The 24,009-nt window shown below is 39.0% G+C and overlaps 1 protein-coding gene across 4 annotated transcripts in view; it reads right to left on the bottom strand.

Annotated features, from left to right (window-relative positions):
* Positions 1-17,168: 17,168 nt before the first annotated feature.
* Positions 17,169-24,009, bottom strand: part of STK39 (serine/threonine kinase 39) — a 296,558-nt gene continuing 289,717 nt past the window's right edge. For all 4 annotated transcript variants that reach the window (XM_073882923.1, XM_025853633.2, XM_073882927.1 and 1 more), the window contains one exon: positions 17,169-18,702. In XM_073882923.1, coding sequence (XP_073739024.1) covers positions 18,628-18,702 — 75 coding nt within the window. In that variant the 3' untranslated portion in view covers positions 17,169-18,627. The remainder of the gene's footprint in view (positions 18,703-24,009) is intronic.

Here is a 24,009-nt window from a genome sequence, read left to right as displayed (position 1 = left end):
GTCTTACAGTTTTCAGAGTACAGTTCTTTCACCTTCTTGGTTAAATTTAGTCCTAGATATTATTTTTGATGCACTTATAAATGGGATTTTCTTAATTTCTCTTTTTCTAGTTTTAGTATATAGAAATACAGCAGTTTCTCTATATTAATTTTGTATCCTGCAACTCCTGCATCCTGCATTTTACCCTTAATATAGGTATTAGTTCTAATAAGGTTTCAGTGGAGTCCTTGCAGTTTTCTCTATATATAGTATCATGTCATCTGAAAATAGTGAAGTTTTACTTCCTCCTTACCAGTTAAATGGTTATTCTTTCTTTTACTTGTCTAATTTCTATGGCTAAGGCTTCCAGTACTATGTTGAATGAAAGTGGCAAGAGTGGACATCCTTGTTTGTTCCTGGTTTTAGAGAAAAAGCTTTCAGCTTTTTATCATCGGGTATGATGTTAGTTGTGTGTTTGTCATATATGGCCTGTCTTATGTTTTAATATATGTCCTCTAAACCCACTTTGTTGACAGTTATTTTCATAAGGCGATGTTGTACTTCATCAAATGCTTTTTCCGCATCTCTGGAGATGACCATGTGATATTTATCTTTCATTTCAATAATGTGGTGTATTATGTTGATTGATACTGATCCACCCCTGAATCCCTGGAATAAATTTCACTTGATTGTGGTGGATGATCCTTTTAAAGTATTTTTGAATTTTGTTTGCTAATATTTTATTGAGGATTTTGCATTTAATAGTGTTCATTCAGGATATTAACATGTAATTTTCTTTCTTTGTGATGTCCTTGTGTAATTTTAGTATCAGGGTAATTTGGCCTCATAGGATTAATTTGGAAGATTTCCTTCCTTTTCTATGTTTTGGAATAGTTTGAGAAGTATAGGTATTAACTCTTCTTTATATATTTGGTTGAATGCACCTGTGAAGCCATCTGGTCCTGGACTTTTGTTTGCTGGGAGTTTTATGATTAATGACCCATTGTTGTTACTAATAATCACAGTCTGTGCAGATTCTCTATTCCTGATTCAGTTTGGAAGGTTGTATGTTTCTAGGAATGTATCCATTTCTGATAAGCTGTATAGCATATAATTCTTCTTAGTATTCTCTTATAATCCTTTGCATTTTTGTGGTGTCAGTAGTAACTTCTCCCCTTCCATTCCTGATTTTATTTGAGTCCTTTCTCTCTTTTCCTTGATGAGTCTGGCTGAAGATTTATCAATTTTGTTTATTTTCACACAAGATCTTAGTTTCATCGATCTTTTCTATTGTTTTATAGTTTCTATTTTATTTCCACTCTAATCTTTATTATGTCTTTCTCTTCTTAACTTTGGGTTTTCTTTATTCTTTTTTTTTTTTCTAATTCCTTTAGGTGTAAGGTTAGGTTGTTTATTTGAGAGTTATTCTTGTTTCTTGAGGTCAGCCTGTATTGTTTTGGTTTTTTTTTAAGATTTTATTTATTTATTTGACAGAGAGAGACACAGCGAGAGAGGGAACACAAGCAGGGGGAGTGGGAGAGGGAGAAGCAGGCTTCCCGCTGAGCAGGGAGCCCGATGTGGGGCTCGATCCCACATGAATCCCTGGGTTCATGACCTGAGCTGAAGGCAGACACTTAACGAGTGAGCCACCCAGGTGCCCCGAGGTCAGCCTGTATTGTTATAAACTTCTCTTATAGAACTGTTTTTGCAGCATCCCAAAGATTTTGAACTGTTTCCATTTTTATTTGTCTTGAGGTATTTTTTTATTTTCTCTGTGATTTCTTTGTTGACCCATTGGTATTTTGTAGCAAGTTGTTTAACCTCTCCATGTGTTTGTTTTTTTCCAGTTTCCTTCTTGTAATTGATTTCTAGTTTTATACCAGCGTGATCAGAAAAGATGCTTGAAATGATTTCAATCTTCCTAAATTTACTGAGACTCATTTTGTGGACTAATGTGATCTGTCTTGGAGAATGTTCAGTGTACACTTGAAAAGAATGTGTGTTCTCTTTTGGGGTGGAATGTTCAATATATATTTGTTAAGTCTATGTGGTCTAACGTGTCATTTAGAGCCACTGTTTCCTCATTGATTTTCTGTCTGGATGATGTATCCCTTGATGTAAGTGGTGTGTTACAATTCCCTACCATTATTGCATTACTGTCAATTCCTCCCTTTATGTCTGTTAATATTTGCTTTGTATAATTAAGTGCTTCCACGTTGGGTGCACAAATATTACAATTGTTATGTCCTCTTGTTGGATTGGTCCCTTTATCATTATGTAATGTCCTTTTTTGTCTGTTACAGTCTTTGTTTTAAAGTCTATTTTGTTTGGCATAAATATTGCTACCTCAGCTTTTTTTTTTTTTTTTACTTCCATTTTCATGAAATGTATTTTTTTTCCATCCCTTTAGTTTGAGTCTGTATGTGTCTTTAGGTCTGAAGTGAATCTCTTGTAAATAGCATGAAAATGGTTTTGGGTTTTTTTTTATTCATTTGGTCACCCTATGTCTTTCAATTGGAGCATTTAAACTATTTACATTTAAAGTAATTATTGACAGGTATTGCCATTTTGTTACTTGTTTTCTGATTGTTTTGTAGTTCTCTGTTCCTTTCTGCTTGTCTGGCTTTCTGCCTCTCTTGCTTTCTGCCCTTGTGATTGGTGACTTTCTTTAGTATATACTTGGATGTTTTTCTCTTTCTGTATCTAGTATAGTTTTGTTTTGTGGTTACCATGAGTTTCCTAGGTAAAGTTCTATGTATATAGCCGTCTATATTAGTTGAGGGTTACTTAAGGTCAAATGCATTCTAAAAGCATTACATTTTTATTCCTCCCTCTCCACATTTAATGTTTGTGGTGTCTTATTTTCCATGTTTTCATTTGGTGTGTCCCTTAACTAAATTTTTAGATTTAACTGGTTTTACTACTTTTGTCTATTAATATTCATACCAGCTTTGTAAATGATGGACCTACTGCCTTTACTATATGTTTGCTTTTAGAACTGAAATATTTTCCTCTCATAATTTTTTACTTCTAGTTATGGCTTTTAATTTTCTGCTTAAAGAAGTCACTTCAAAGTTTTTATGAGGCTAGTTTAAAGGTGATGAACTCCTTTAACTTTTATTTGCCTGGGAAACTCTTTATCTCTCTTTCAATTCTGAGTGATAACCTTGCCAGGTACAGTATTCTTTGTTGTAGGTTTTCTCCTTTCAGCACTTTGATTATATTATGCCACTCTCTTCTGGCCTGTAAAATTTCTGCTCAAAAATCAGCTGATAGGGTTTATAGCGCTTCCTTTGTATGTAACTCTTTGCTGTTCAAGATTCTCTCCTTATCTTTAATTTGTGACACTTCATTACGTGTCTTGGTGTGCATCTCCTTGGGTTTATCTTCTTTGGGGTTCTCTTTGATTCCTTGTCCTGGATGTCTGATTTTTTTTTTTTTTTTTTTTTTTTGGGTCCAGGTGAGGGAAGTTTCCAGGCATTATTTCATCAAATAAGTTTTCTCCTTTCTCTCTTTTCTCCTTCTGGGATCCAAATAATGAGAATGTTAGTACACTTGCTGTCCTAGTGGTCCTGTAATCTATCTTTATTTTTTAAATTCTTTCTTCTTTTTGCTGTTCAGCTTGCTTGCTTTCCACTACCCTCTTTTCCAGATCACCGATTCTTTTCTTCTGTATCCTCGAATCCGCTCTTTATTCCCTCTAGTGTATTTTTCATCTCACTGCATTCATCAGCTTTAACTGGTTCTTTTTTTATACTTTCTTTCTTTTTTTTTTTAATTTCTCACTGAGTTCATCCACTTTTCTCTCAAGTCTGGTGAGAATCTTGATGGCCATTGCTTTGAACTCTTTTAGGGCGATTGCTTATCTCTGTTTCGTTTAGTTTTTTTTTTTTTTCTCTGAGATTTTATCTTGTTGTTTGATTTAGAACGTATGCCTGTCTTCATTTTCTCAGATTCTCTGTGTTTGTTTTTATGTATTAGGTAGGTAAGCTACTTTGCCTAGTCTTGAAAGCAGTGGTCTTATGAAGAAGGTGTCCTGTGGGACCCAGTAGCATAATCCCTCCTGATCATCAGATTCAGGTGCTCTCCGGGTGCCTCCCGTGTGGGCTGCATGGGCCCTTTTGTTAGGACTGGGACATGTCTGCTGCAGTGCACTGGTGGGTGGGGCTGTCTGAATGACCAGCCGTGAATCCTGAAGGCATACTAGTGGTGGAGCTTGTACTCCAATGTGGCCAACTGGGAGGCAAAGCTGTAGTTCCTGGGGGTATGCTGGTGGGTGGGGGTGGTCTTTAGCTCTGCTGCCTGCAGTAACCGGCTGTAGCTTCCTGGGTGTAGTGGTTGGTAGTGCTGGCCCTCAGAGCAGTTGGCTGACAGGTCTGGCTGTAGCTCCTTTGGGCTTGCTGGTGGGTCAGAGGAGTTAGCTCCCAATGCAGCTGTCTCAGCCAGAGCTGAGAGGTCTTGCTGTAGCTACTGCAGGGGTGCTGCTGGGTGAGGCTGGCTCCCCTTCTCCCAAGGGCTGGGATCACTTGGGAGGCTTGCCAACCCAGCTGGGGCTGCCTGACAGATGTGGCAGGTGGTGTTTGCTTTGGGTGGTGCCACTCCCATCGCAGGCTGCCCACCAGGTGTGGCAGGGCAGGAGCTGCTTTGGAGGGGGTCTGTAGGGCAGGTTGAGTGGTGCTATCTAGGCTGAAGGAGGGCAGGAAAAATGGCACCCACCAGCACTTCCATTCCCAGAGAAAACTCCAAATTTTTGCTCTTCCAGCACATGCCCTAAAATTAGACAATAGATCGCCCTCATGTATAACCTAGGCGCTTTTCAAACTACAGACTCTGTTTGGTCTCAGAATGAGTGCTATAGTTAGTGCTCTGGCACTTTAAGAGCAGAGTCTTGGTTCCCTGTAGCTCTCTGGCTCTCCCAGAGTTAAGCCACACTGATTTTTCAAAGCCAGATGTTATGGGGTCTCATCTGCGCAGCGCAGGTCCCCATGGCTGAGGATGCCTGATGTGGAACTTGATCCCCTTGCACCTCAGGGAAGACCTATGTGCCCGCAATATCCCTCTCGCTTGTGGGTTGCTCTGCCAGGGTTTAGTTCTCAACCACCATCTCCAGCCCTCTGACCCTTCTGATGTGGCTTCTTTATGTCTTTAGCTGTGGAAGATTTTTTCTGCTAGTCTTCAGGTTGTTTTCACCGTGAGTTGCATTATATGTAGCTCTTGCCTCAGTATGTCCATAGGAGCAGGTGAGCTCAGGAGCCTCCTACTCCACAATCATCCCCTGGTCCCCAAACCACTGTTGTCTTTTTGCTATGCCCCAGGGCAGCCGAGTCTGCACAAGAGCCCCTCAGTAATATCCCTCCTTACTGTAAGCTGCCACATCAGGGGTGGGGTTCCTGTTTTTACCATATCTCTATCTCTCCTACCTTCTATCGTGTGTGTGTGTGTGTGTGTGTGTGTGTGCGCGTGTGTGCGTGTGCGTGTTTTCCTATATATCGCTCAGTGCTCATCACAGTAAGTGGTACTCTTCACATATTTCACCCATCCTTCCACCCACCTCCTCTCTGGTACCCATAAGTTCTCTATATTTAGGAGACTGTTCTTTGTCTTTTTTCCCTTGCTCACTTGTTCTGTTTCTTAAATCCCACATATGAGTGAAATCATATGGTATTTGTCTTTTGCTGACTGACTTATTTCATTTAGCATTATTTCTAGATCCATCCATGCTGTTGCAAATGACAAGATTTCATTTTTTATGAGTAGTATTTACTAAATAATATTTTATTGTATATATACTACATTGTATATATACTACATTGTATATATACTACATTGTATATATACTACATTGTATATATACTACATATATTTCATTGTATATATACTACATTGTATATATACTACATTTCTTTATCCATTCATCTATCAGTGGGTATTTGGGCTGCTACCATATCTTGGCTATTGTAAATAATGCTGCTATAAACATAGGGGTGCATATATCTTTTTGAATTAGTGTTTTCACATTCTTTGGGTAAATACCCAATAGTAGAATTACTGGATCATAGGTAATTCTCTTTCATTTTAAGAAACCCCCAGATTGTTTTCTACAGTGGCTGCACCAGTTTGCATTCCCACCAACAGTGCATGAGGGTTCATTTTTCTCCACATCCTTGTCAACACTTGTGGTTTCTTTTATTTTTATTTTAGCCATTCTGAGAGGTGAGATGATATCTCGTTGTGGTTGTGATTTGCATTTCTCTGATGATGAGTGATGTTAAGCATTTTTTCATATGTCTGTTGGCCATCTATATGTCTTCTCTGGAGAAAGGTCTGTTCATGTCTTCTCATTTTTTAATTGGATTATTTGGAGGTTTTTTGGTGTTGTGTAAGTTCTTTATATATTATGGATACTAACCCTTTACTGGATATGTCTGTTGCAAATATCTTCTCCCATCCAGTAAGCTGTCTTTTTGTCTTATGGACTGTTTCCTTTTCTGTATAGAAACTATTAATTTTGATGTAGCCCCTATAGTTTATTTTTGCTTTTGTTTCCCTTGCCTCAGGAGACATATCTAGAAAAATGTCAGAGAAATTACTGCCTGTGCTCTCCTCTAGGATTTTTATGGTTTCAGGCCTCACATTTACATATTTAATCCATTTTGAGTTCATTTTTGTGTATGGTATAAGAAAGTGGTCCAGTTTTCCCGACACTGTTTATCGAAGAGACTGTCTTTTTCCTATTGCATATCCTTGCTTCCTTTGTTAAAGATTGTTTGACCGTATAATCATGGATTTATTTGTGGGCTCTCTATTCTGCTCCATTGATCTGTGTCTGTTTTTGTGCCAGTACCACACTGTTTTGATTACTACAGCTTTGTAATATAACTTGAAGTCTGGAATTGTGATACCTCCAGTTGTGTTCTTTTTCTAAGATTCCCTTGGGGTCTTTTGTGATTCCATACAACTTTTAGGATTTTTTGTTCTAGTTCTGTGTATTTTGACACTGATTGCATTAAATCTGTAGATTGTTTTGGGTAGTATGGACATTTTAATAATATTTGTTCTCCCAATCCATGACCATGGAATATCTTCACATTTATTTTGTCACCTTCAGTTTCTTTCATCAATGTTTTATAGTTTTCTTTCACCCCTTTGGTTAAGTTTATTCCTAGGTATCTTATTATTTTTGGTGCAATTGTAAATGAGATTGTCTTCATAATTTCTTTGCAATGGATTTCTGTATATTGATTTGTATCCTGTGACCTTACTGAATTCACTTATCAGTTCTAATATTTTGGTGGAGTTTTTAGGGTTTTCTAAATATAGTATCAAAGCATCTGCAAATATTTAAAGTTTTACTTCTTCCTTACCAATTTGGATGCCTTTATTTCTTTTTGTTGTCTGACTGCTGTGGCTAGGACTTTTAGTACTTCGTTGAATAAAAGTGGTGAGAGTGGACATCTTTGTCTTGTTCCTGACCTTAGGGGAAAGGCTCTCAGTTTTCCCATCGAGCATGAATTTCGCTATGGGTCTTTCATAGATGGCCTTTATTATGTTGAGGTATGTTCTCTCTAAACCTACTTTGACTAATTTTTTTATATGGGTATATTTAATTTTACTGTTTTCATGCTTCCTACTTTCCTTACTCCTGCTTATGGTCTTTCCTTTCCACTCATAGAGTACCCTTTAATATTTCTTGTAAGGCTGGTTTTAGTGGTGATGAATTCCTTTAACTTGTTTGTTTGGGAAACTTCAACTCGCCTTCTATTCTGAGTAATAGCCTTGCTACATAAAGTATTCTTGGTTGCAGATGTTTTCTTTCAGCACTTTGAATATATCATGCCACTCTCTTCTGGCCTACAAAGTTTCTGATAAAAAATCACCCGATAGCCTTATGGGATTTCCCTTGTATGTAACTGTTTTCTATTGCTTTCAAAATTCTCTTTATTACAACTTTTTGCCATTTTAATTACTATGTGTGTTTGTGTGGACTTCTTTGGGCTGATTTTGTTGGGGCTCTCTGCCTCCTGGTTCTGGATTTCTGTTTCCTCCCCAAGATTCAGGAAGTTTTTGGCGATTATTTTTTTTTCAAATAAATTTTCTGCCCCTTTTCCTCTGTGTTCTCTTACTGGGATCCCTATAATGCAAACGTTATTACACTTGATGGTGTTGCTCAGTTCCCTTAATTTTTTTTTTCTTTTTTCTTTCTTCTCTTCAGCTTGATTGCTTTCCATTCTTTTGTCCTCCAGGTCACTGATCCATTCTTCTGCTTCTTTTAGTCTACTGTTTATTCCCTCTAGTGTAATTTTCAGTTATTGAGTTCTTCATCTCTGATTGGCTCTTTATGTTTTATATCTGTTTTTTGAGGGTCTCACTGAGGTCCTCTACTCAAGCCCCAGTATTATTACTTCTCTCCATTTTCCTTACTTCCCTTGCTGGGATGTTGTCCTCTTTTCATTTGGGACATATTCCTCCATCTCCTCACTTTGCCTAACTCTCTGTGTCTATTTCTATGTGTTAAAAAAGTCAGCTACATCTCCTGCTCTTGAAAATGGTGGCCTTACGAAGAAGAGGCCCTGTGGTGCCCTGCCGTGCAATGTCTCTGGTTCACCAGAACTTTGTGTTTCAGGGCTATCTCCTATATGTGTTGCATGCACCCTACTGTTGTGGCTTAGCCACATTTGCCTTCAGGCTAGTTGTCTGCAATAGCTCTCTTCAGCTGTTGTGGGCAAGGTTTGGTCCCTATGTTGTTAGTGGCCAGTCTTGGGCTGCCTTGCACTTGAGTTAGGTCAGAGCAGGTGTTTGCCAGGGCTGCAGTAGCAACAAACTGTAGGATGTTCTCCCTGTGTTGTCCCCTGAGAAGCTTTTGTTGGGTGGGTGGGGCATGCAGTCAAAGCAAATGTCTGCAACCAGTTCGGTGCTGGGGCTGCAGCTGAACTGGTATGTGTCGTTTTCTTGTCCTCTCCCTGTGGCAGGGGTCACTTTGGGGTGGCACTGACCCCTGCTGAGGCTGCGTGCACACTGCCATGCTTGTGGCTCCACTTTGGATGGACCTTGCTGAGGGCATGTGTTGGGGGGCTGGTCTGCAGGAAAATGTGCAGGGACATGGTGATAGCAAGGTTTAAAATGGTCCACTGTGGGAGGACAACTCCTGCCAAGGCCAGGTTGGAGGGGGATGTCCACAGAACCTAGCACTTGTTTTTTCATGCTGGTCAATAAGCCCTCATTTCTTCTGGAAGAACTGCTCTATGTACAGGTGTGGATTCAGTGGGTTTGTGAAAGGAGGTGAGCTCAGGGTCTTCTTATGCCACCATATTGGACCACCTCTTGAAGGTTTCAATTTTAAATACAAAGCTCATGGAGGCCTCAATGAGGAAGAAACACTTATGCAAACACTTGGGGAAGAGGGAATTAGCCAAGGAGAACTGGGAGAAGCCTGTCTCCAAAGTAATAACTAAAGCAGTGCCTGGTGTGTTAAAAGAGCAACAAGGAAGTTGGGTGTGGCTGAAGTTGAGAGAGCAGAGGAAAGTAGGAGAGGAGATCATGGAGGTGCTGTGACCAGACAACTTAGAGACCCTTAGTTCTCTATCTCTACTCCCAGGACAGCAAGGGGGTCTTTGGTCAAAGATAAGCATTGGGAAAGGAGACAGAATTCAATCTGTACATAAGAATTTTTTTTTTTTTTTTTGTAGACCAGGGACTGATTGTATTTTCTTAAGACCAATACAAGGCTCCATATTCACATAAGGAGCTATAAAAATTGACATCTACACTCCTATCCTCCTGTTTTGGGCTAGGTGGAGAAAATGCTGCTCTTTTAAGAATGTGTTTGAGGAAAAAGTCCTCATAGATGAGTGCCTGGCTCTCCTTCCTCGTTTTGAATAGGCTTTGGCCAGAGAGCTCTTTTGAGGTTGACTTTCCAAAAACGACCACCTTGTAGACATCAATTGCAAACTCAAGGACAAAGAATGAATATGGAGCCTTAGTTGACTTCAGCAGAGAACACAGAAGTATATAAGCTTCTCTGGCTCAGTCATTGTTGAAAAATTAATCATTTTTTCTGCAACTAAGGGTTTCAAGGTTATTTGAGGAAACTTTGTTTATATATCAAATATCTCCTTGTGTACTCAATGTGGTTATTCCTGACCTGGTGTCTCTGTGGGTGGTATTTTTGGGATCATCTACATTTAATATATTCTAAGATTAAAATCTTCAGAAACACAAACATTGGTTCCACTCAAAAAACTGGTTTCATATTTGTATGATATTTCTCTTTTTAACAGTAAGGGAATTTCTGTCTATGCAGACCACAAAAACATAAGGCTGGTAGTTAGAAAGCCTGGGTCCTAATAAAGATTGCCAGGAGATTAGAACAGATGACCTCTGAAATCCTGTGATCTTTCAAAAAATCTATTTAGTACTCTAAATTTGAGGGAATTGTATAATTATAATAGCATTCATTCATTCAATTGCACAATTTGTCTAAGGTAAGTCTTACATATATACATATAGAATAGTCACAGGGTTTTTCTTATTTCCACGGTTTAGCTCTCTTCACAAGTGTCTAATTGTCTAGCTTGTCTAGATTGCTGTGCTGTAAAATACTCTTGAAGCTCAATGACCAAATGCAATGGCTCCCTGCAGAAACAGAGCACAGGCATTGATAATACTCTTTTTAAGAGGCAACACCAAACTACCTCCTGAAATTTACAGGATTTATCACATGGAGCCCCGCATTGTATCAGTGTTTAAATGCAAGTCTCCTATCTTCCTGATGGAGGGCAAAGAGCTATATAAAACGAGGGACAGAAAGGATTTAGACTCAAAGGTGAATTTTATGGTAGTGAGCATTGTCCAGGTGATACTTCAATGAGATGTTGAACTTTATTCTATTCCATGCTGGCATTGAGAAGTTGAAGAAATCCTTGACTGATCCTCAAGGTGGCTCTAGTGAGGGGACAGCATCACTGTTTCACAGTTCTGAGCTGATCTTTTCAGCAATTTGCTACTTCAAGTCTACTTATCTGTGAGTCACTCTTAAATTCATTTTACACAGCTGACTGTCGTGTTATCAGTCTTCCTTATACTAACGCATTTAATAGTTGTGGGGGTTTGAAAGGCTGCCAACACAGAGGAACAGCTGAAAATGCCACTACCCAGCCAGACTGTCCTTTTCTTGATCATCCTGTAACTGCCATTTGCAATTTTTATGCCTGGATTCTTTGCTGGTCTGGTTGCAGTCATTGGTTTTCAACAATATATGTCTCCTAATGGATTTTTTTTCTTGCCAGTTATATTGTATCTTCCAACACATGTTGAGTAAGGGTCTGTACCAGATAACATTACCAAGTTTCCCTTGCAACTACTCCTGTAAACAGCTTATACTCTATTGGTTGGTTAGAAGGCAATCAAAAAACATAATAAAAATAGGGAAAATGCAGATTTAACTGGGAGGCAATTGGCATAGTAGGAAGATACATGTGAATTCAAATTCCCATACTGCCATTTACTCCCTGTCAATCTCGGATAAGTTACTGAACTTCTGTGAACTTCATTTCCTTTATCTGTAATTGGGACACAGGCATATCTGCTTTGCACAGTTATAAGATTAAGAGATCATACATATGAGAAGCACTTGGAATAAGGTAATTACTGTGTTTAGTATTTTTAGTAATGTTAACTTTTTTTTTTAAGATTTTATTTATTCATTTGAGAGAGAGAGCACAAGCAAGGGGAGAGGCAAAGGGAGAGGGAGAAGCAGGCTTCCCACCTAGCAGGGAGCCCGATGCAGGGCTCAATCCCAGGACCCTGGGCTCATGACCTGGGCCGAAGGCAGACACTCAACCTTCTGAGCTAGCCAGGTGCCCCTCATGTTAACCATTTTTAATAATTTTAATTTAATCATTATAATTTATAAAATAGAAATGATAAGAATATGCAATTTCTAAGATTTTGGTTTTGACTTAGATCTTCGGAGTCCACAGGGATGCTGCGGCCACTTTTACCCACGAGTGCCAGCGTGAGTGGGTAGGATGGTTGGTCAGGTGTCTCCCTACTCGCCTCTCCTTTCCTCAACACACTTCCTGCCTCTCCTCTTGCAACAGGAGCTCTATGGGGAGAGAGCTTGGTGAAATGGCTTCTGTTGAAGTAATGTGTGCTGAGGGTATAGCCCCAGAAACAGAAATATTTTAAATATTTTAAGACCATGTCTACAGGTATAATTGAGAAATAAAAACAATACATATTTAAGGTGTACAACTTGAGGTTTCAATATACAGATTGTGAAATAATCACCACAGCCAAGCTAATTAACATATCCATCTTTTTAACTTCAAGTAGGTTGATCCTGACTCTCCTGTACAACTCTGCTATAACAAAGGATCCTAATTAACTGACTAGAATTTCTAAAACCCAGTTCAACAGCTCACCTGTTACAGCTGAATGAATGGGCCAGTACAGTCAAGCAGCAACCAGTTTATTCATTCCTCTGCTCAACTAAGCCCCTAGAATGTTCATGTTGGAAAGGAAGTTAATCATCAACTAATTAATCCCCCTCAATCTAAACATGAGTACACTGAGGCTTAGCAAAGTGAAATAGAACCTGGGTGAGGTCACACTTACAGTTGGCAACAAAGCCTGAGCAGAAGCTATTTTGGCCTTATATTTTATTACTAAAGGATGTAATTGGTTTATTTTGTTTAGATTCCTTTATTTTTTTTTTAAGGCACTTAAAGTAATCAGACTGAAACCATCCTTTCTCAAACAACTATCTCTCATTCTTTGATCTTGGAAAACTTACTTACTTTCCTGGATTTGGAAGCGACATCACAAAAGACTCTGATGAACACAGAAGCTGTAATACAAATCATGAAATGTAAAGCAAGTACAACATCTGTGACTCAGTGGCAGAGTTACCATGAATAGCTGTCAGGGCCCCTTGCAAGACTCAGTACCTAATTTGTCATGAATAACTTTTACGTAAGTTCTATTAGAGTTCCCTACCCCAAACTGTGTTAATTTCAGGCCCCACCAAATCTGGGTTTGCCCTTAGGCAGCTCTCTAAGGTATGGTGGAAATGCTTTGGAGTCCACCCGACTTGGGTTCAGTTCCTCTCCGTTACCTACTAGCTGGCGGGCCTTGGAGAAGTTACTTCAGACCTCTGTATAACTATTTTCTTATCTATAACCTGCAGATAATGAAGCCAATTTCCCAGAGTTGTTGAGAGGCTTCAGCAAGGTGAGTTGGAAGTCTTTGGTTTAGTGCCTGGTACAGAGAAAACCTGCAATAACGTGTGTCTTGTATCACATAGGGAGGTTGTCTGATATGATTGAGGGTGTTGGCTTTAGGACCAGATGTACCTTCGTTCAAGTTCCTGCCACATGTCTGACAGTGTGTTACCTTGTGCAGCTCTGGCCTTCCAAGGCTTAGTTCTCTCATGCTTAACATGGGGTAATAAAACCCAACCAACAGAGTTGTTTAAGATTAAATGAGATGATGGAAAGTGCTTAGCAAAGTGACTGCTTTTGGCTGCAAGAACAATAAAGTCATTCAACAGGGCTTAGGGCAGTGGCTTTCAAACTTACTGGCTACAACCCACAACAAGAATTAGATCTTACCTTGTTACTCAGTGTACACATTAAACGTCATCACAGGACTACTGCGTGAATCAGACTGGATAATGCATATGGCCAAGCTTCATACAGTGTTCTAGAGCACTGGAAAATAGTGCTGGATCTGAATTCAGGGTTTCCCGATAACATGCACAAACAGTGCTGGCATTTCAGTATGCGTCTTCCTCAATCCCCCACATTGTTTTGATTTTCTTACTTCCTTTTTCAGAATCCCATAGAGTTTGCAGAGAGGAGGAAAAAAAGACTGAGGTATGTGAAAAATCTGAGTGTACGCACCCTTACTCTGCACTAGTCATTTTGAACTTCATTATACTTAACCCATGTAAGTGCTGCCGGAATTGTTCAGTACCAAACTGTTCATCTGGGTGAAGGTTGGACCAGAGGATTGTCTATACCATTTTGTAAAGAAGCACACTCTCCTCCTCCTCCCAGATCATGTACCTGGTATTTTACCGAATATTCTATCTAGACAATAGGCCAGCTTCCTCTGTGATAAATTATAAGCCCCGGTTTCTTAAGCTGGTTTTCTACATGAGAGATAAATACACTATAGGAATGATTATTCCATTACTGCCCTTTCATCATTCTGTAGCAAATTCAAATAACAATAGCAGAAGATTGTAACTTTTAATAATATTCCCTGCCCTTTGATGAGTTATGAGCTAAATTATACGGGCTCAATAAGCTTCAGCTAATGACGTTTTTGTATGCTACAAACTCATGCAGAGGGAAGTTTTACGTATCTCTCTTAGCTTTTTCACCTGGGGATGCTCGATTAAAAACAGCATCCATTGGTTTGGCACAAGATGCACAGTGGGTGATAACCTAATTGTGTGAATTCTTCTTCACTGTTCTTAGATTCCCAAACTCCTTGGCTAGGTTTGGTGAGCAAGGCCCAAGGAGGCAGATAAAAGGACTTCAGTGTTATTTGACCATGCATTTTCCCCATGGCAAAATACCATCTAGGCAACCACTGGGACATTTGGGAAATGTATTTTTGACCTTTGTTTATGCCTTGCAGCACCCTCCCCCCTTTTTGTGGTGGTTTAGGTGTTAACCGATATACTGAGGAAGTCAGTCACTTCATCATTTTCAACATGTATTCTTACTGTCTGCACCAGTTATATGCATTAAAATGTTTTTATTATTCCTGAGACTGCACATCCCCAACACCAAACTCCAGACAGATTGCATCAGCTTAAAGATAACACTCACTTATAATCAGACTCATTACACTTGAATTTTTAGCTCACGCAGATACACAACAGAAATTATCACTTGAAAGCCATTTGTTTATGTCTGTTAGGCCTACTCACAGACGTCTTGAAACTTAGAACCCTGGAAAGCATTCCATGGTTCTAGGCTGGGATATTCCGGCCCTGAGGGGGAATGTTCTAGTACCACCCACTGTGGCACATGATACACACTCAACCTGCCCCTTAAGATCCTAGTGAGAGTCAGGAGTTGTTAGCTAGGATTTGCCTAACTGCTTTGACAATAAATATGTGCCTCAAAACCGAGCTATATCTGAGTTCCCCACAAGCGAATCTTAACTGTATGAAGCCACGTATGGATGAGCTAGAAGCATGTTCTCAGTTATAAGGAATGGATAACCATTTTAAATTGATCATATGATCTTCCTATCACAACCTAAATGGGCCTCACTAAGCAACATCTTCTGTTATCAAATAGGCTTCCAAGAAAAAAAGACCTCAGATCATTTACTGTCAAATGCAAATCCTAAGTTTTGACAAGTCTTCCAATGGGAATTGGCTCATACTCACCATCTCTGTAATTCACCTTGGAGGGTTCACCCAGGAGGTATATTGCTTAAAACTTAGACCATAGATGCATTATTGAAATGAGGGATTGAAAAATATGAATATGAAACTTTTACATGCTAAAATCATTGTATATAGGATTTTTTTTTTTTGAGGGAATTCTTGGGTCTTCCTCTAAAGACTACTACCTCACCCTACTCAGACATGAAGAGGTGGCAGCCATCCACCATGTTTATTTTACCAGCACATAAGATATGGAACACATAAGGGAACTTCACAAGGGTACTTTTCTTTTAGAGAAATTTTCATCACACATGATTTATAGGTGTCTCGCAAAGTCTTCTTCTTAAGTAGACTCCACACCCAGCGTGGAGCCCAACGTGGGGCTTGAACCCATGACCTGGAGATCAAGACCTGAGGTGAGATCAAGAGTTGGACACTTAACCAATTGAGCCACCCAGGCACCCCTCTAAAAGTTGTTTTAAATACAGAAAACCATTTTGTTCACAAGACGACATATTGGAGTTAAAATGAGATAAATGGGAATTTGCTTCTATTTTACAACTTTGCAAACTAACCACAATAGAAGCACTCTGGATGCAGAACAGTTTTTGGATGTATTTAGACAGAGAGCTATGGGTGCCTTGATTTTACTAAGAGGTTGTGAACCCACCTATTTGTCAAGGCATAGGAATCTGTCCAAACAGATACCAGATATGTGTTCAGTAACGTTTAGGTCCTTGCCAGTGAACAGGATCACAACATTGCACTGCTGCGGGTCCTCTTTAATCAAAAGCTTGGTTAGAGAAACAGTCATGGAGGGTTGCCTGAAGGATATATCGTGCACTCATGCCTTTATACTTTCTGATTACCGTAACTGCCTGGACCACGCTCTCAGCTCCTTGATGACTGGCACTTCCTATCACATAACCTACCTCTGGGCATCTGCCAAAGGTACTAGAAAAGGTAAGTGTGTTCCAAACTTACTGTGTGTGTGTTGTAGGACTGTTTTGAGAGTTTTGAAGTTTCTGAATACATAAGTTTAATTTCCTAGAGAAATTTATTTCCAGGCCTTAGTACTAGGAAACAATGTATTTCTCCTAACTTTAAAAAGAAAACTGTTAGAGTGGGCTGCCATGTCTGCTCAGACACCTCTTCGCGCCTGGTGGGTCGGACGCTCTGATCCCGAGCTTTGTCCTCCTCCAGCAATTCTGCAGGACCTTATGGGTAACTTCTGTGTACGGACTTGACCCTGGTGTTCATACGTTAGTTCTCATGCGCCCTTCATTTTAAAACAACCTTTGTCTTCGTATTTGAGGGAGTTTATATACATTCCTACAAAATCAGTAAAGCTATGGGACTATGAGCATTATCAGATATTCTATGATACTTATTACTATGTTGCAAAACAAGGGCTCTTCACATGTTGTAGATGATGAGGGCCTTGTCTTATACTGGTTTTGTCCACAAAGTGTACAGTGTTAAGAATATGCTCTGGATATCAGAACCCTGGGCCCTGGGAGTCTGGCTCTGGAAGTAGCTTCGTGAAGGTCCCTGGAAACATCATAAGCACTCCAAGCCTCCGGGCTAAAATGAAGCCGTGGTAAGGAATTATTCTTCTCTTGGTCCCTGTAGCCCTATGGTCTGAATTCAAACAGTTTGTTTACATGGAGTGTGAATTTGCCTTGTTCCCCTGAGGGCACTTTTCACTGGAGGACTAGCCCCACTGCCATGCATGGGATACCTGAAGGGGGAAGGAAACACTGGGACACAATCGCTTTGTGCAATACACTTTTATTTTCCTTTTACCTTTGCAGTCATCTTTGAGTAATCGTTGTGTAAACAATAGAATGGAATGAAATTACATTAAATTGTATGCAAATGGCTCTAGAACACCTCAATTCTGACAAGGCAATTATAAATAACTTTTTCTTTCCTTAGTAATATATATTTGCTTTTTAAAGTACATTAAAGAGCTGCCATATCTAGGGTTAGCTAGGAAAGAGCAACGGTACCATCCTGGGAGCCCACCTCCCTGACAGTTTAGACTCCAATTTCGAAAATCCTAAGGTTTACTATTCTGTAATATGTAGTCAAGCAGAGGGCTACTTGGGTTGAAAGTATTTATTCTTGAAACTTAACAGCATTTTACCTTTTTAGTCATTGCACAAAACCCTTTCTATTTTTCACTCCATCTGGGTGTTTTCCGAATTTCAAGTAAAACTCAGATTCTGGTAGCTTCAAGTTTATCAACTTTGGAACAACAAATCCTATCAATCACTTAAGGAGAAGTCAAGTCGGAGAGGGGTATATAATGAGCAGTCTAAGAGAATGGCAACATTTTCTATAGCATTCTATACGTTCCAATGAAGCAAAACTTACATATGCCACTTGATGTAGAGGAAATTTTAGATCTGAGACTATTCCAGAGTAAAGCAGCCTCAGGCACATTCTTAATACGAAAGTTTGCAAGGCACCTCCCTCTCCGGAGACAATTAGATTGTGGATTGGTTTTTCGGCAAACAAACCAAACTAAGAAGCATCCTAGTTCCTAATTCAGTCATTTCCCAAAATCAAAAGTTATAAATACTCCAAAGATAGACCTGAAATTTTTTGTTTAAATAACAAGAGATTAACTGCAAGAAGCATATAATCAAAAACTTTTCTTCTTATAGCTAAGGTGTGTAATGCATAAATATATGAAAAATAAAATTCACAGTCAGTTTTAAAACTAGAATTCAAGTTTGGCTAATAAATCTTAATTTTATAAGTATATTAATTTCTAAATACAACATAAAAGAGGCAGTATTGTCAGATGTACAATTAAAGTAGAACAGAAAGAACAATGAGGGAAGAAATAGGCTTCTGATAGAAAAAATTCCTTTTGTTGCCACTAAATAGGACCACCTGAGTGTATTTCAGATTCTTTTCACTTAAGGGATATCCGAATTGATTGCTAAGAATATTAAATAGCTTTTGGAAACATTAGCAACAGTCTTGCAGCTGTGGCATTTGCTTGTTCTCATACTGTGGATTGCTAGAGAATGAAGCAGAACTCGGAGTGTTGTAAGGTTAAAAAAAACTTTTTTTTATCCCATTTCATTGAAGCCAGACTCTTCACAATCTTCTGATTTTGTGGGAACTGGGAGTGAGGGGGTGGGAGACAGGGTGGGGGAAAGAAGATTGAGGGGAGTGTTGAGGTGGGGAGCATGACAGATCAGGGAGAGGTCAAGGGACATACATCAGCTGACACTCAATTGAGCAAACCCGATCAGCTTCACTTCATCAGGAATCTCCGCCCCATCACAGCCTGAAGCCTGAAAAGGGAAAAAGACACCTTCAGTGCCAATTGATCCAAGCAAAGGCACAGTCTGTAGGGGGCCAGTGTCCCATCTCCTCCAGGACAGAGAATCACCCTCTTGAATGACTGCAGTAACAGATCTGGTCATGCTATCAAGTGCAGAAAATAGAGGGGAAGGGACTTGTTCCCATTAAAACACCACAGTCTCCAGGCTTAAAGCTTTGAAATTGCTAATAACTGCCAAGAAAGTGATTTTAAATCTACTTTCAAATTAGAGTTCCTTAATCATTTTAAAGGATTATGAGAAAATACTTTGGAATAAATTTAGCCAAAAAGGTGAAAAACCTATACTCTGAAAACAGTAAGAAAGACACTAATGAAAGAAGCTGAAGACACAAATGGAAAGCTATACCATGCTTATGGACTGCAAGAATTATTAAAATATCCATTTTACCCCATGCAATCCCTCTCAAAATACCAAGAATATTTTTCATAGAACTAGAACAAATAATCATAGTTAGTATGGAACCACAAAAGACTTCAAAGCAATCTTAACAACAAAGCAGGGAGGTATCACAATCCCAGATTTCAAGATATACTTCAAAGCTATAGTAATCAAAATAATATGGTACTGGCACAAAAAACAGGAGCACACAGATCAATGGAACATGATAGAGAGCCCAGAAACACACCCATACCTATATGGTCAATTAATTTACAACAAAGGAGGCGAGAGTATACAATGAGGAAAAGACGGTCTCTTCAATAAATGGTGCTGGGAAAACTTGACAGTCACAGGCAAAGAATGCAAAGAATGAAACTAGGCCACTTTCTTATACACAAAAAATAAACTCCAAATGAATTGAAGACCTAGAACCACCAAAATCCTATAAAAAAACATAGGCAGTAATCTCTTAGACATCAACCTTAGCAACAGTTTTCTGGATCTATCTCCTCAGGTAAGGGAAACAAAGCAAACAAACTATTGGAACTACACCAAAATAAAAAGCTTTTGCATAGTAAAAGAAATCATCACCAAAATGAAAAAAGGCACCCTGCTGAATGGGAGAAGATGTTTGCAAATTCTGTATCTGATAAAGGGTCAAAAATCCAAAATATGACTCTCACAACTCAGTAACAACAAAACCCCCCACACAGCCCAATAAAAAATGGGCAGAGGACCTGAACATTTTTCCAAAAACGACATACAGATGGCCAACATACGCAGGAAAAGATGTTCAGTGTCACCAATCAGGGAAATGTAAATCAAAACCCAATAAGATATTACACCTCACACCTGCCAGAATTGGCTAGTATCAAAAGACAAGAAACAACAAATGTTGGCAAGGATATCAAGAGAAGGTAACCTTTGTGCACTGTTGGGGGAAGGCAAGTTGGTACAACCACTGTGGAAAAGAGTATGGAGGTTCCTCAAACTAAGAATAGAAATACCATTAGGATCTGTAGTTCTACTACTACAGATTTACCCAAGGAAAATGAAAACACTAATTTGAAAGGATATATGCATGCCTATGTTTACTGCAGCATTATTTACAGTAACCAAGATATCTATGAAACCAACCTAAGTGTCCATCTACAGATAAATGGATAAAGATGTGGAAAATATATACAGTGCCGTATTACTCATCCATAAAAAGGAATAAGATCTTGCCATTTGCAACAAGGATGGACCTAAAGGAGATTATAAGTGAGATAAGTTAGCCAGAGGAGGACAAATATAGGATTTCATTTATATGTGATATCTAAAACACAAAACAAAAGAACAACAATGAAACAGACTCTTAAATACAGAGAACAAACTGGTGGTTGACAGGAGGGAGGTTTTGGGGGGGAGGGCAAAATATGTGAAGGAAATTAAGATGCACAAATTTTCGGTTATTAAAAAAATTATGAAAATGAGCAAAAGTGATTTAACAGTCACTGAGGGTAATGTGGTTTTTACCAAAAGGCATCCTCTATAAAACTGGCCAGAAAAAAAGTGGTTACCAAGTAGCAGAAGGGCGCATGCTAGATAACTTATTTTTCCATAACAGAATTTTGTTTATATTATTTTAGGACATTTATTGCCTAAAACTGGCCCAAATTATAGTGTGTCAAATTCTTTGATTTTTCTTCATCAAACCTCTCACTTGTCCTCATTCAAAAGTTTTGTTTTGTTTTGTTTTGTTTCTCCCTCCCTCTCTCTCACACACACACACACACAGCACTCAGATCGCCATTCCAGGCTGCATCTTCAGAGTGCATAAACCAGAATCAGACAATGATGTAAGTACAAGTGGGGAGAAAAAAGTTTGATAAATGACTGGGGATGGGCAATTAATCACCAAGGGACCATACAAACCTTTTCTTGGCCTAATTCCTGCAAAATTATTGTCAAAACAATTAGTTTCCCATGTAAAAAATGCCTTTTCCAATCATCCCAATGAACCTGCTTTGCACTGCTCCAAAAACCAGTGCATAAATTCTGTCAACCCCAACATTCTCCCTTACAATAAGCAGCTAATTAGAATACATAACAAGTATTTTTAAGTAATTATCTTTCAAATAATGGTGTCAGTACTGATGCTTACATAAGAAAATCAATAGCCTAAAGGGTAGAAATATTAGTTGGCATTTTAAAAATTTACTTTGTGCCTCTCCAATGATTTCTCTAGTTTTACTTGACAAAATATTCAGCAAAGTGTAATTTTCACTGTGTGTGTTGTCAGGGGCAGTAAGATCAGAAACGTTCCTTTCCCTATTCCCTATCACCTTTAACAAAGTGGTATAGGCACAGAAGGCTTTTTAGCTATTTTCCCATGGGTGTTTGTCATACAAATACTGTGACACTCACCCCCTACCCATCACCAATTTTCTTGTTCCACAACCACTGTTTGTGAATCTCCCTAAACCTTTCTTTCTTCCCCCCGCTACTGCTAACATCATTTAACTTAATGCAGTGAATGGGGGCAGACACAATGTGTGTAATTAATAGGCAAATGACAAACACTGCAGGAGCAAGGGTGGCCACCGGCAGTGACAAGGAGGGACTAGCCAATGGGAAGCACATCAGTGCATGTCGAAGATACATCAGAAATTTGGCAATGGAAATAGCAGGAGGTTGAAATGATTAGAGATAAAAACAAAATATCCAGTAGTGGTTAAAAGAAAAAATCTGAAATCCTTCTTGTGGAGAGAAATGGAAATGAGAATTGACAACGCAAGTGGGTGATCAAACCAGTGATTATGGTGGGTACAGCACCCAGGGAGTCCATCTCTCACCCTCTGTCCCAGTGCCTCCTGTGCGTACACTGGAACATTTGGTTTCCTGGCAGAGGCACAGGCCAGGTTGTCTGGCTTTCATTCAGGTACTCAGCTCTTCTTCCCCTACTACCCTGCTGACTCTCAACAAGGCTGAGTCCTTGTCTCACTCACTGTGGCCTGCAAAACACTGAGGGCAATATGCAAATGATCCTGGATTCTACAGCAAAGGGACTAGAGACCCTTAACGCAGCAGTTCTCAGACTTCTTGGTTTCCAGTACCCTTTATACTCTTAAAAATCATCACGGACTTCAAAAGCTTATGCTTTTTAAAAAAACCACTCACCATGATCAAGTGGGATTTATTCCTAGGATGCAAGGGTGGTTCAATATTCATAAATCAATGTGATAGATCACATCAATAAGAGAAAGGAAAAAACCATATGATAATTTCAATGGACACAGAAAAAGCATTTGACAAAGTACAACATCCATTTATAATAAAAGCCCTCAACAAAGGGAACATGCCTTAACATAATAAAGGCCATCTGCGAAAAACCAACAGCTAACATCTTTTAAAAACAGAGCTTTTCCCCTAAGGTCACGAACAAGACAAGGATGTCCACTCTCACCATTTTTATTCAACATAATACTGGAAGTCCTAGCCACAGCTGTCAGACAACAAAAAGAAATAAAAGGCATCCAAATTGATGGATGAGGAAAACTTCCACTATTTGCAGATAACTTGACACTATATATAGAAAACCCAAAAGACGCCACAAAAAACTGCTAGAACTGATAAATTCAGTAAAGTTGCAAGATACAAAATGTACAGAAATCTGTGGCATTTCTATACACCAATAATGAAGCAGCAGAAAGGGAAACTGATAAAAAAAAATCCCATTTATAACTGCACCAAAAATAAGATACCAAGAAATAAAATACTGATGAAAGAAACTGAAGACAACACAAAGAATGGGAAAAACATACCATGCTTATGGACTGGAAGTACAGATACTGTTAAAATGTCTATGCAACCCAAAGCAATCTATACATTTATTGCAATCCCCATAAAAATACCACTGGTATTTTTCACAGAATTAGGACAAAAGATCCTAAAAATTTGTGTGGAACCACAAAAGACCCTGAATAGCCAAAGCAAGCTTGAAAAAGCAAAGCTAGAAGCATCACAATTCTGGACTTTAAGTTAAATTACAAAGCTGTAGTAATCAAAACAGTAGGTACTGGCACAAAAACAGACACGTAGGGGTGCCTGGGTGGCTTGCCCAGTTAAACCTCTGTCCTTTGGTTTCAGCTCAGGTCATGATCTTGTAGTTGTAGAATCGAGCCCCGAGATGGGCTCTACATTCAGTGTGGAGTCTGCTTAAGATTTTCTCTCCCTCTCAAATAAATAACATCTTTAAAAAAGAATAGACCTCAATGGAACAGAATAGAAAACCCAGAAATAAACCCACAGGTATATGTCAATTTATCTTCAACAAAGCCGGAAAGAATATCCAATGGGAAAGTCTCTTCAACAAATGGTGTTGAGAAAACTGGACAGCCACATGTAAAAGAAAATGGACCACTTTCTTACACCATACACAAAAATTTGAAACGGATTAAATATCTAGATGTGAGACCTGAAACCATAAATATCCTAGAAGAGAACACAGGCAGTAACCTCTTTGAAATCGGCCACAGCAACTTTTTTCTAGCTCTGTCTCCTGAGAAATAAAAGCAAAAATAATCTATCAACAAAACTAAAAAGGCAACTTACTGAATGGGGATATTTGCAAATGATATATCCAATAAAGGATTAGTATTTAGAATATATATATATATATATATATATAAAACACCTTATGAAACTCAACATGCAAAAAACAAATAATGCGAGGAGGAGCAAGATGGCAGAGAAGTAGGAGACCTATATTTCGTCTGGTCCCAGGAATTCAGCTACATAGGGATCAAACCATTCTGAACACCTACGAACTCAACAGGAGATCAAAAAAAAGAATAGCAGCAACTCTCTGAACAGAAAAGTGACCACTTTTTGGAA

The sequence above is a fragment of the Callorhinus ursinus genome, unplaced genomic scaffold, assembly GCF_003265705.2.
Source record: "Callorhinus ursinus isolate GAN/ISIS: 27379988/994484 unplaced genomic scaffold, GSC_fseal_2.0 scaffold2, whole genome shotgun sequence".
Taxonomy (NCBI): domain Eukaryota; kingdom Metazoa; phylum Chordata; class Mammalia; order Carnivora; family Otariidae; genus Callorhinus; species Callorhinus ursinus.
Note: the sequence above shows the minus strand (reverse complement) of the source record. Positions and strands in the feature narration are given on the sequence as shown.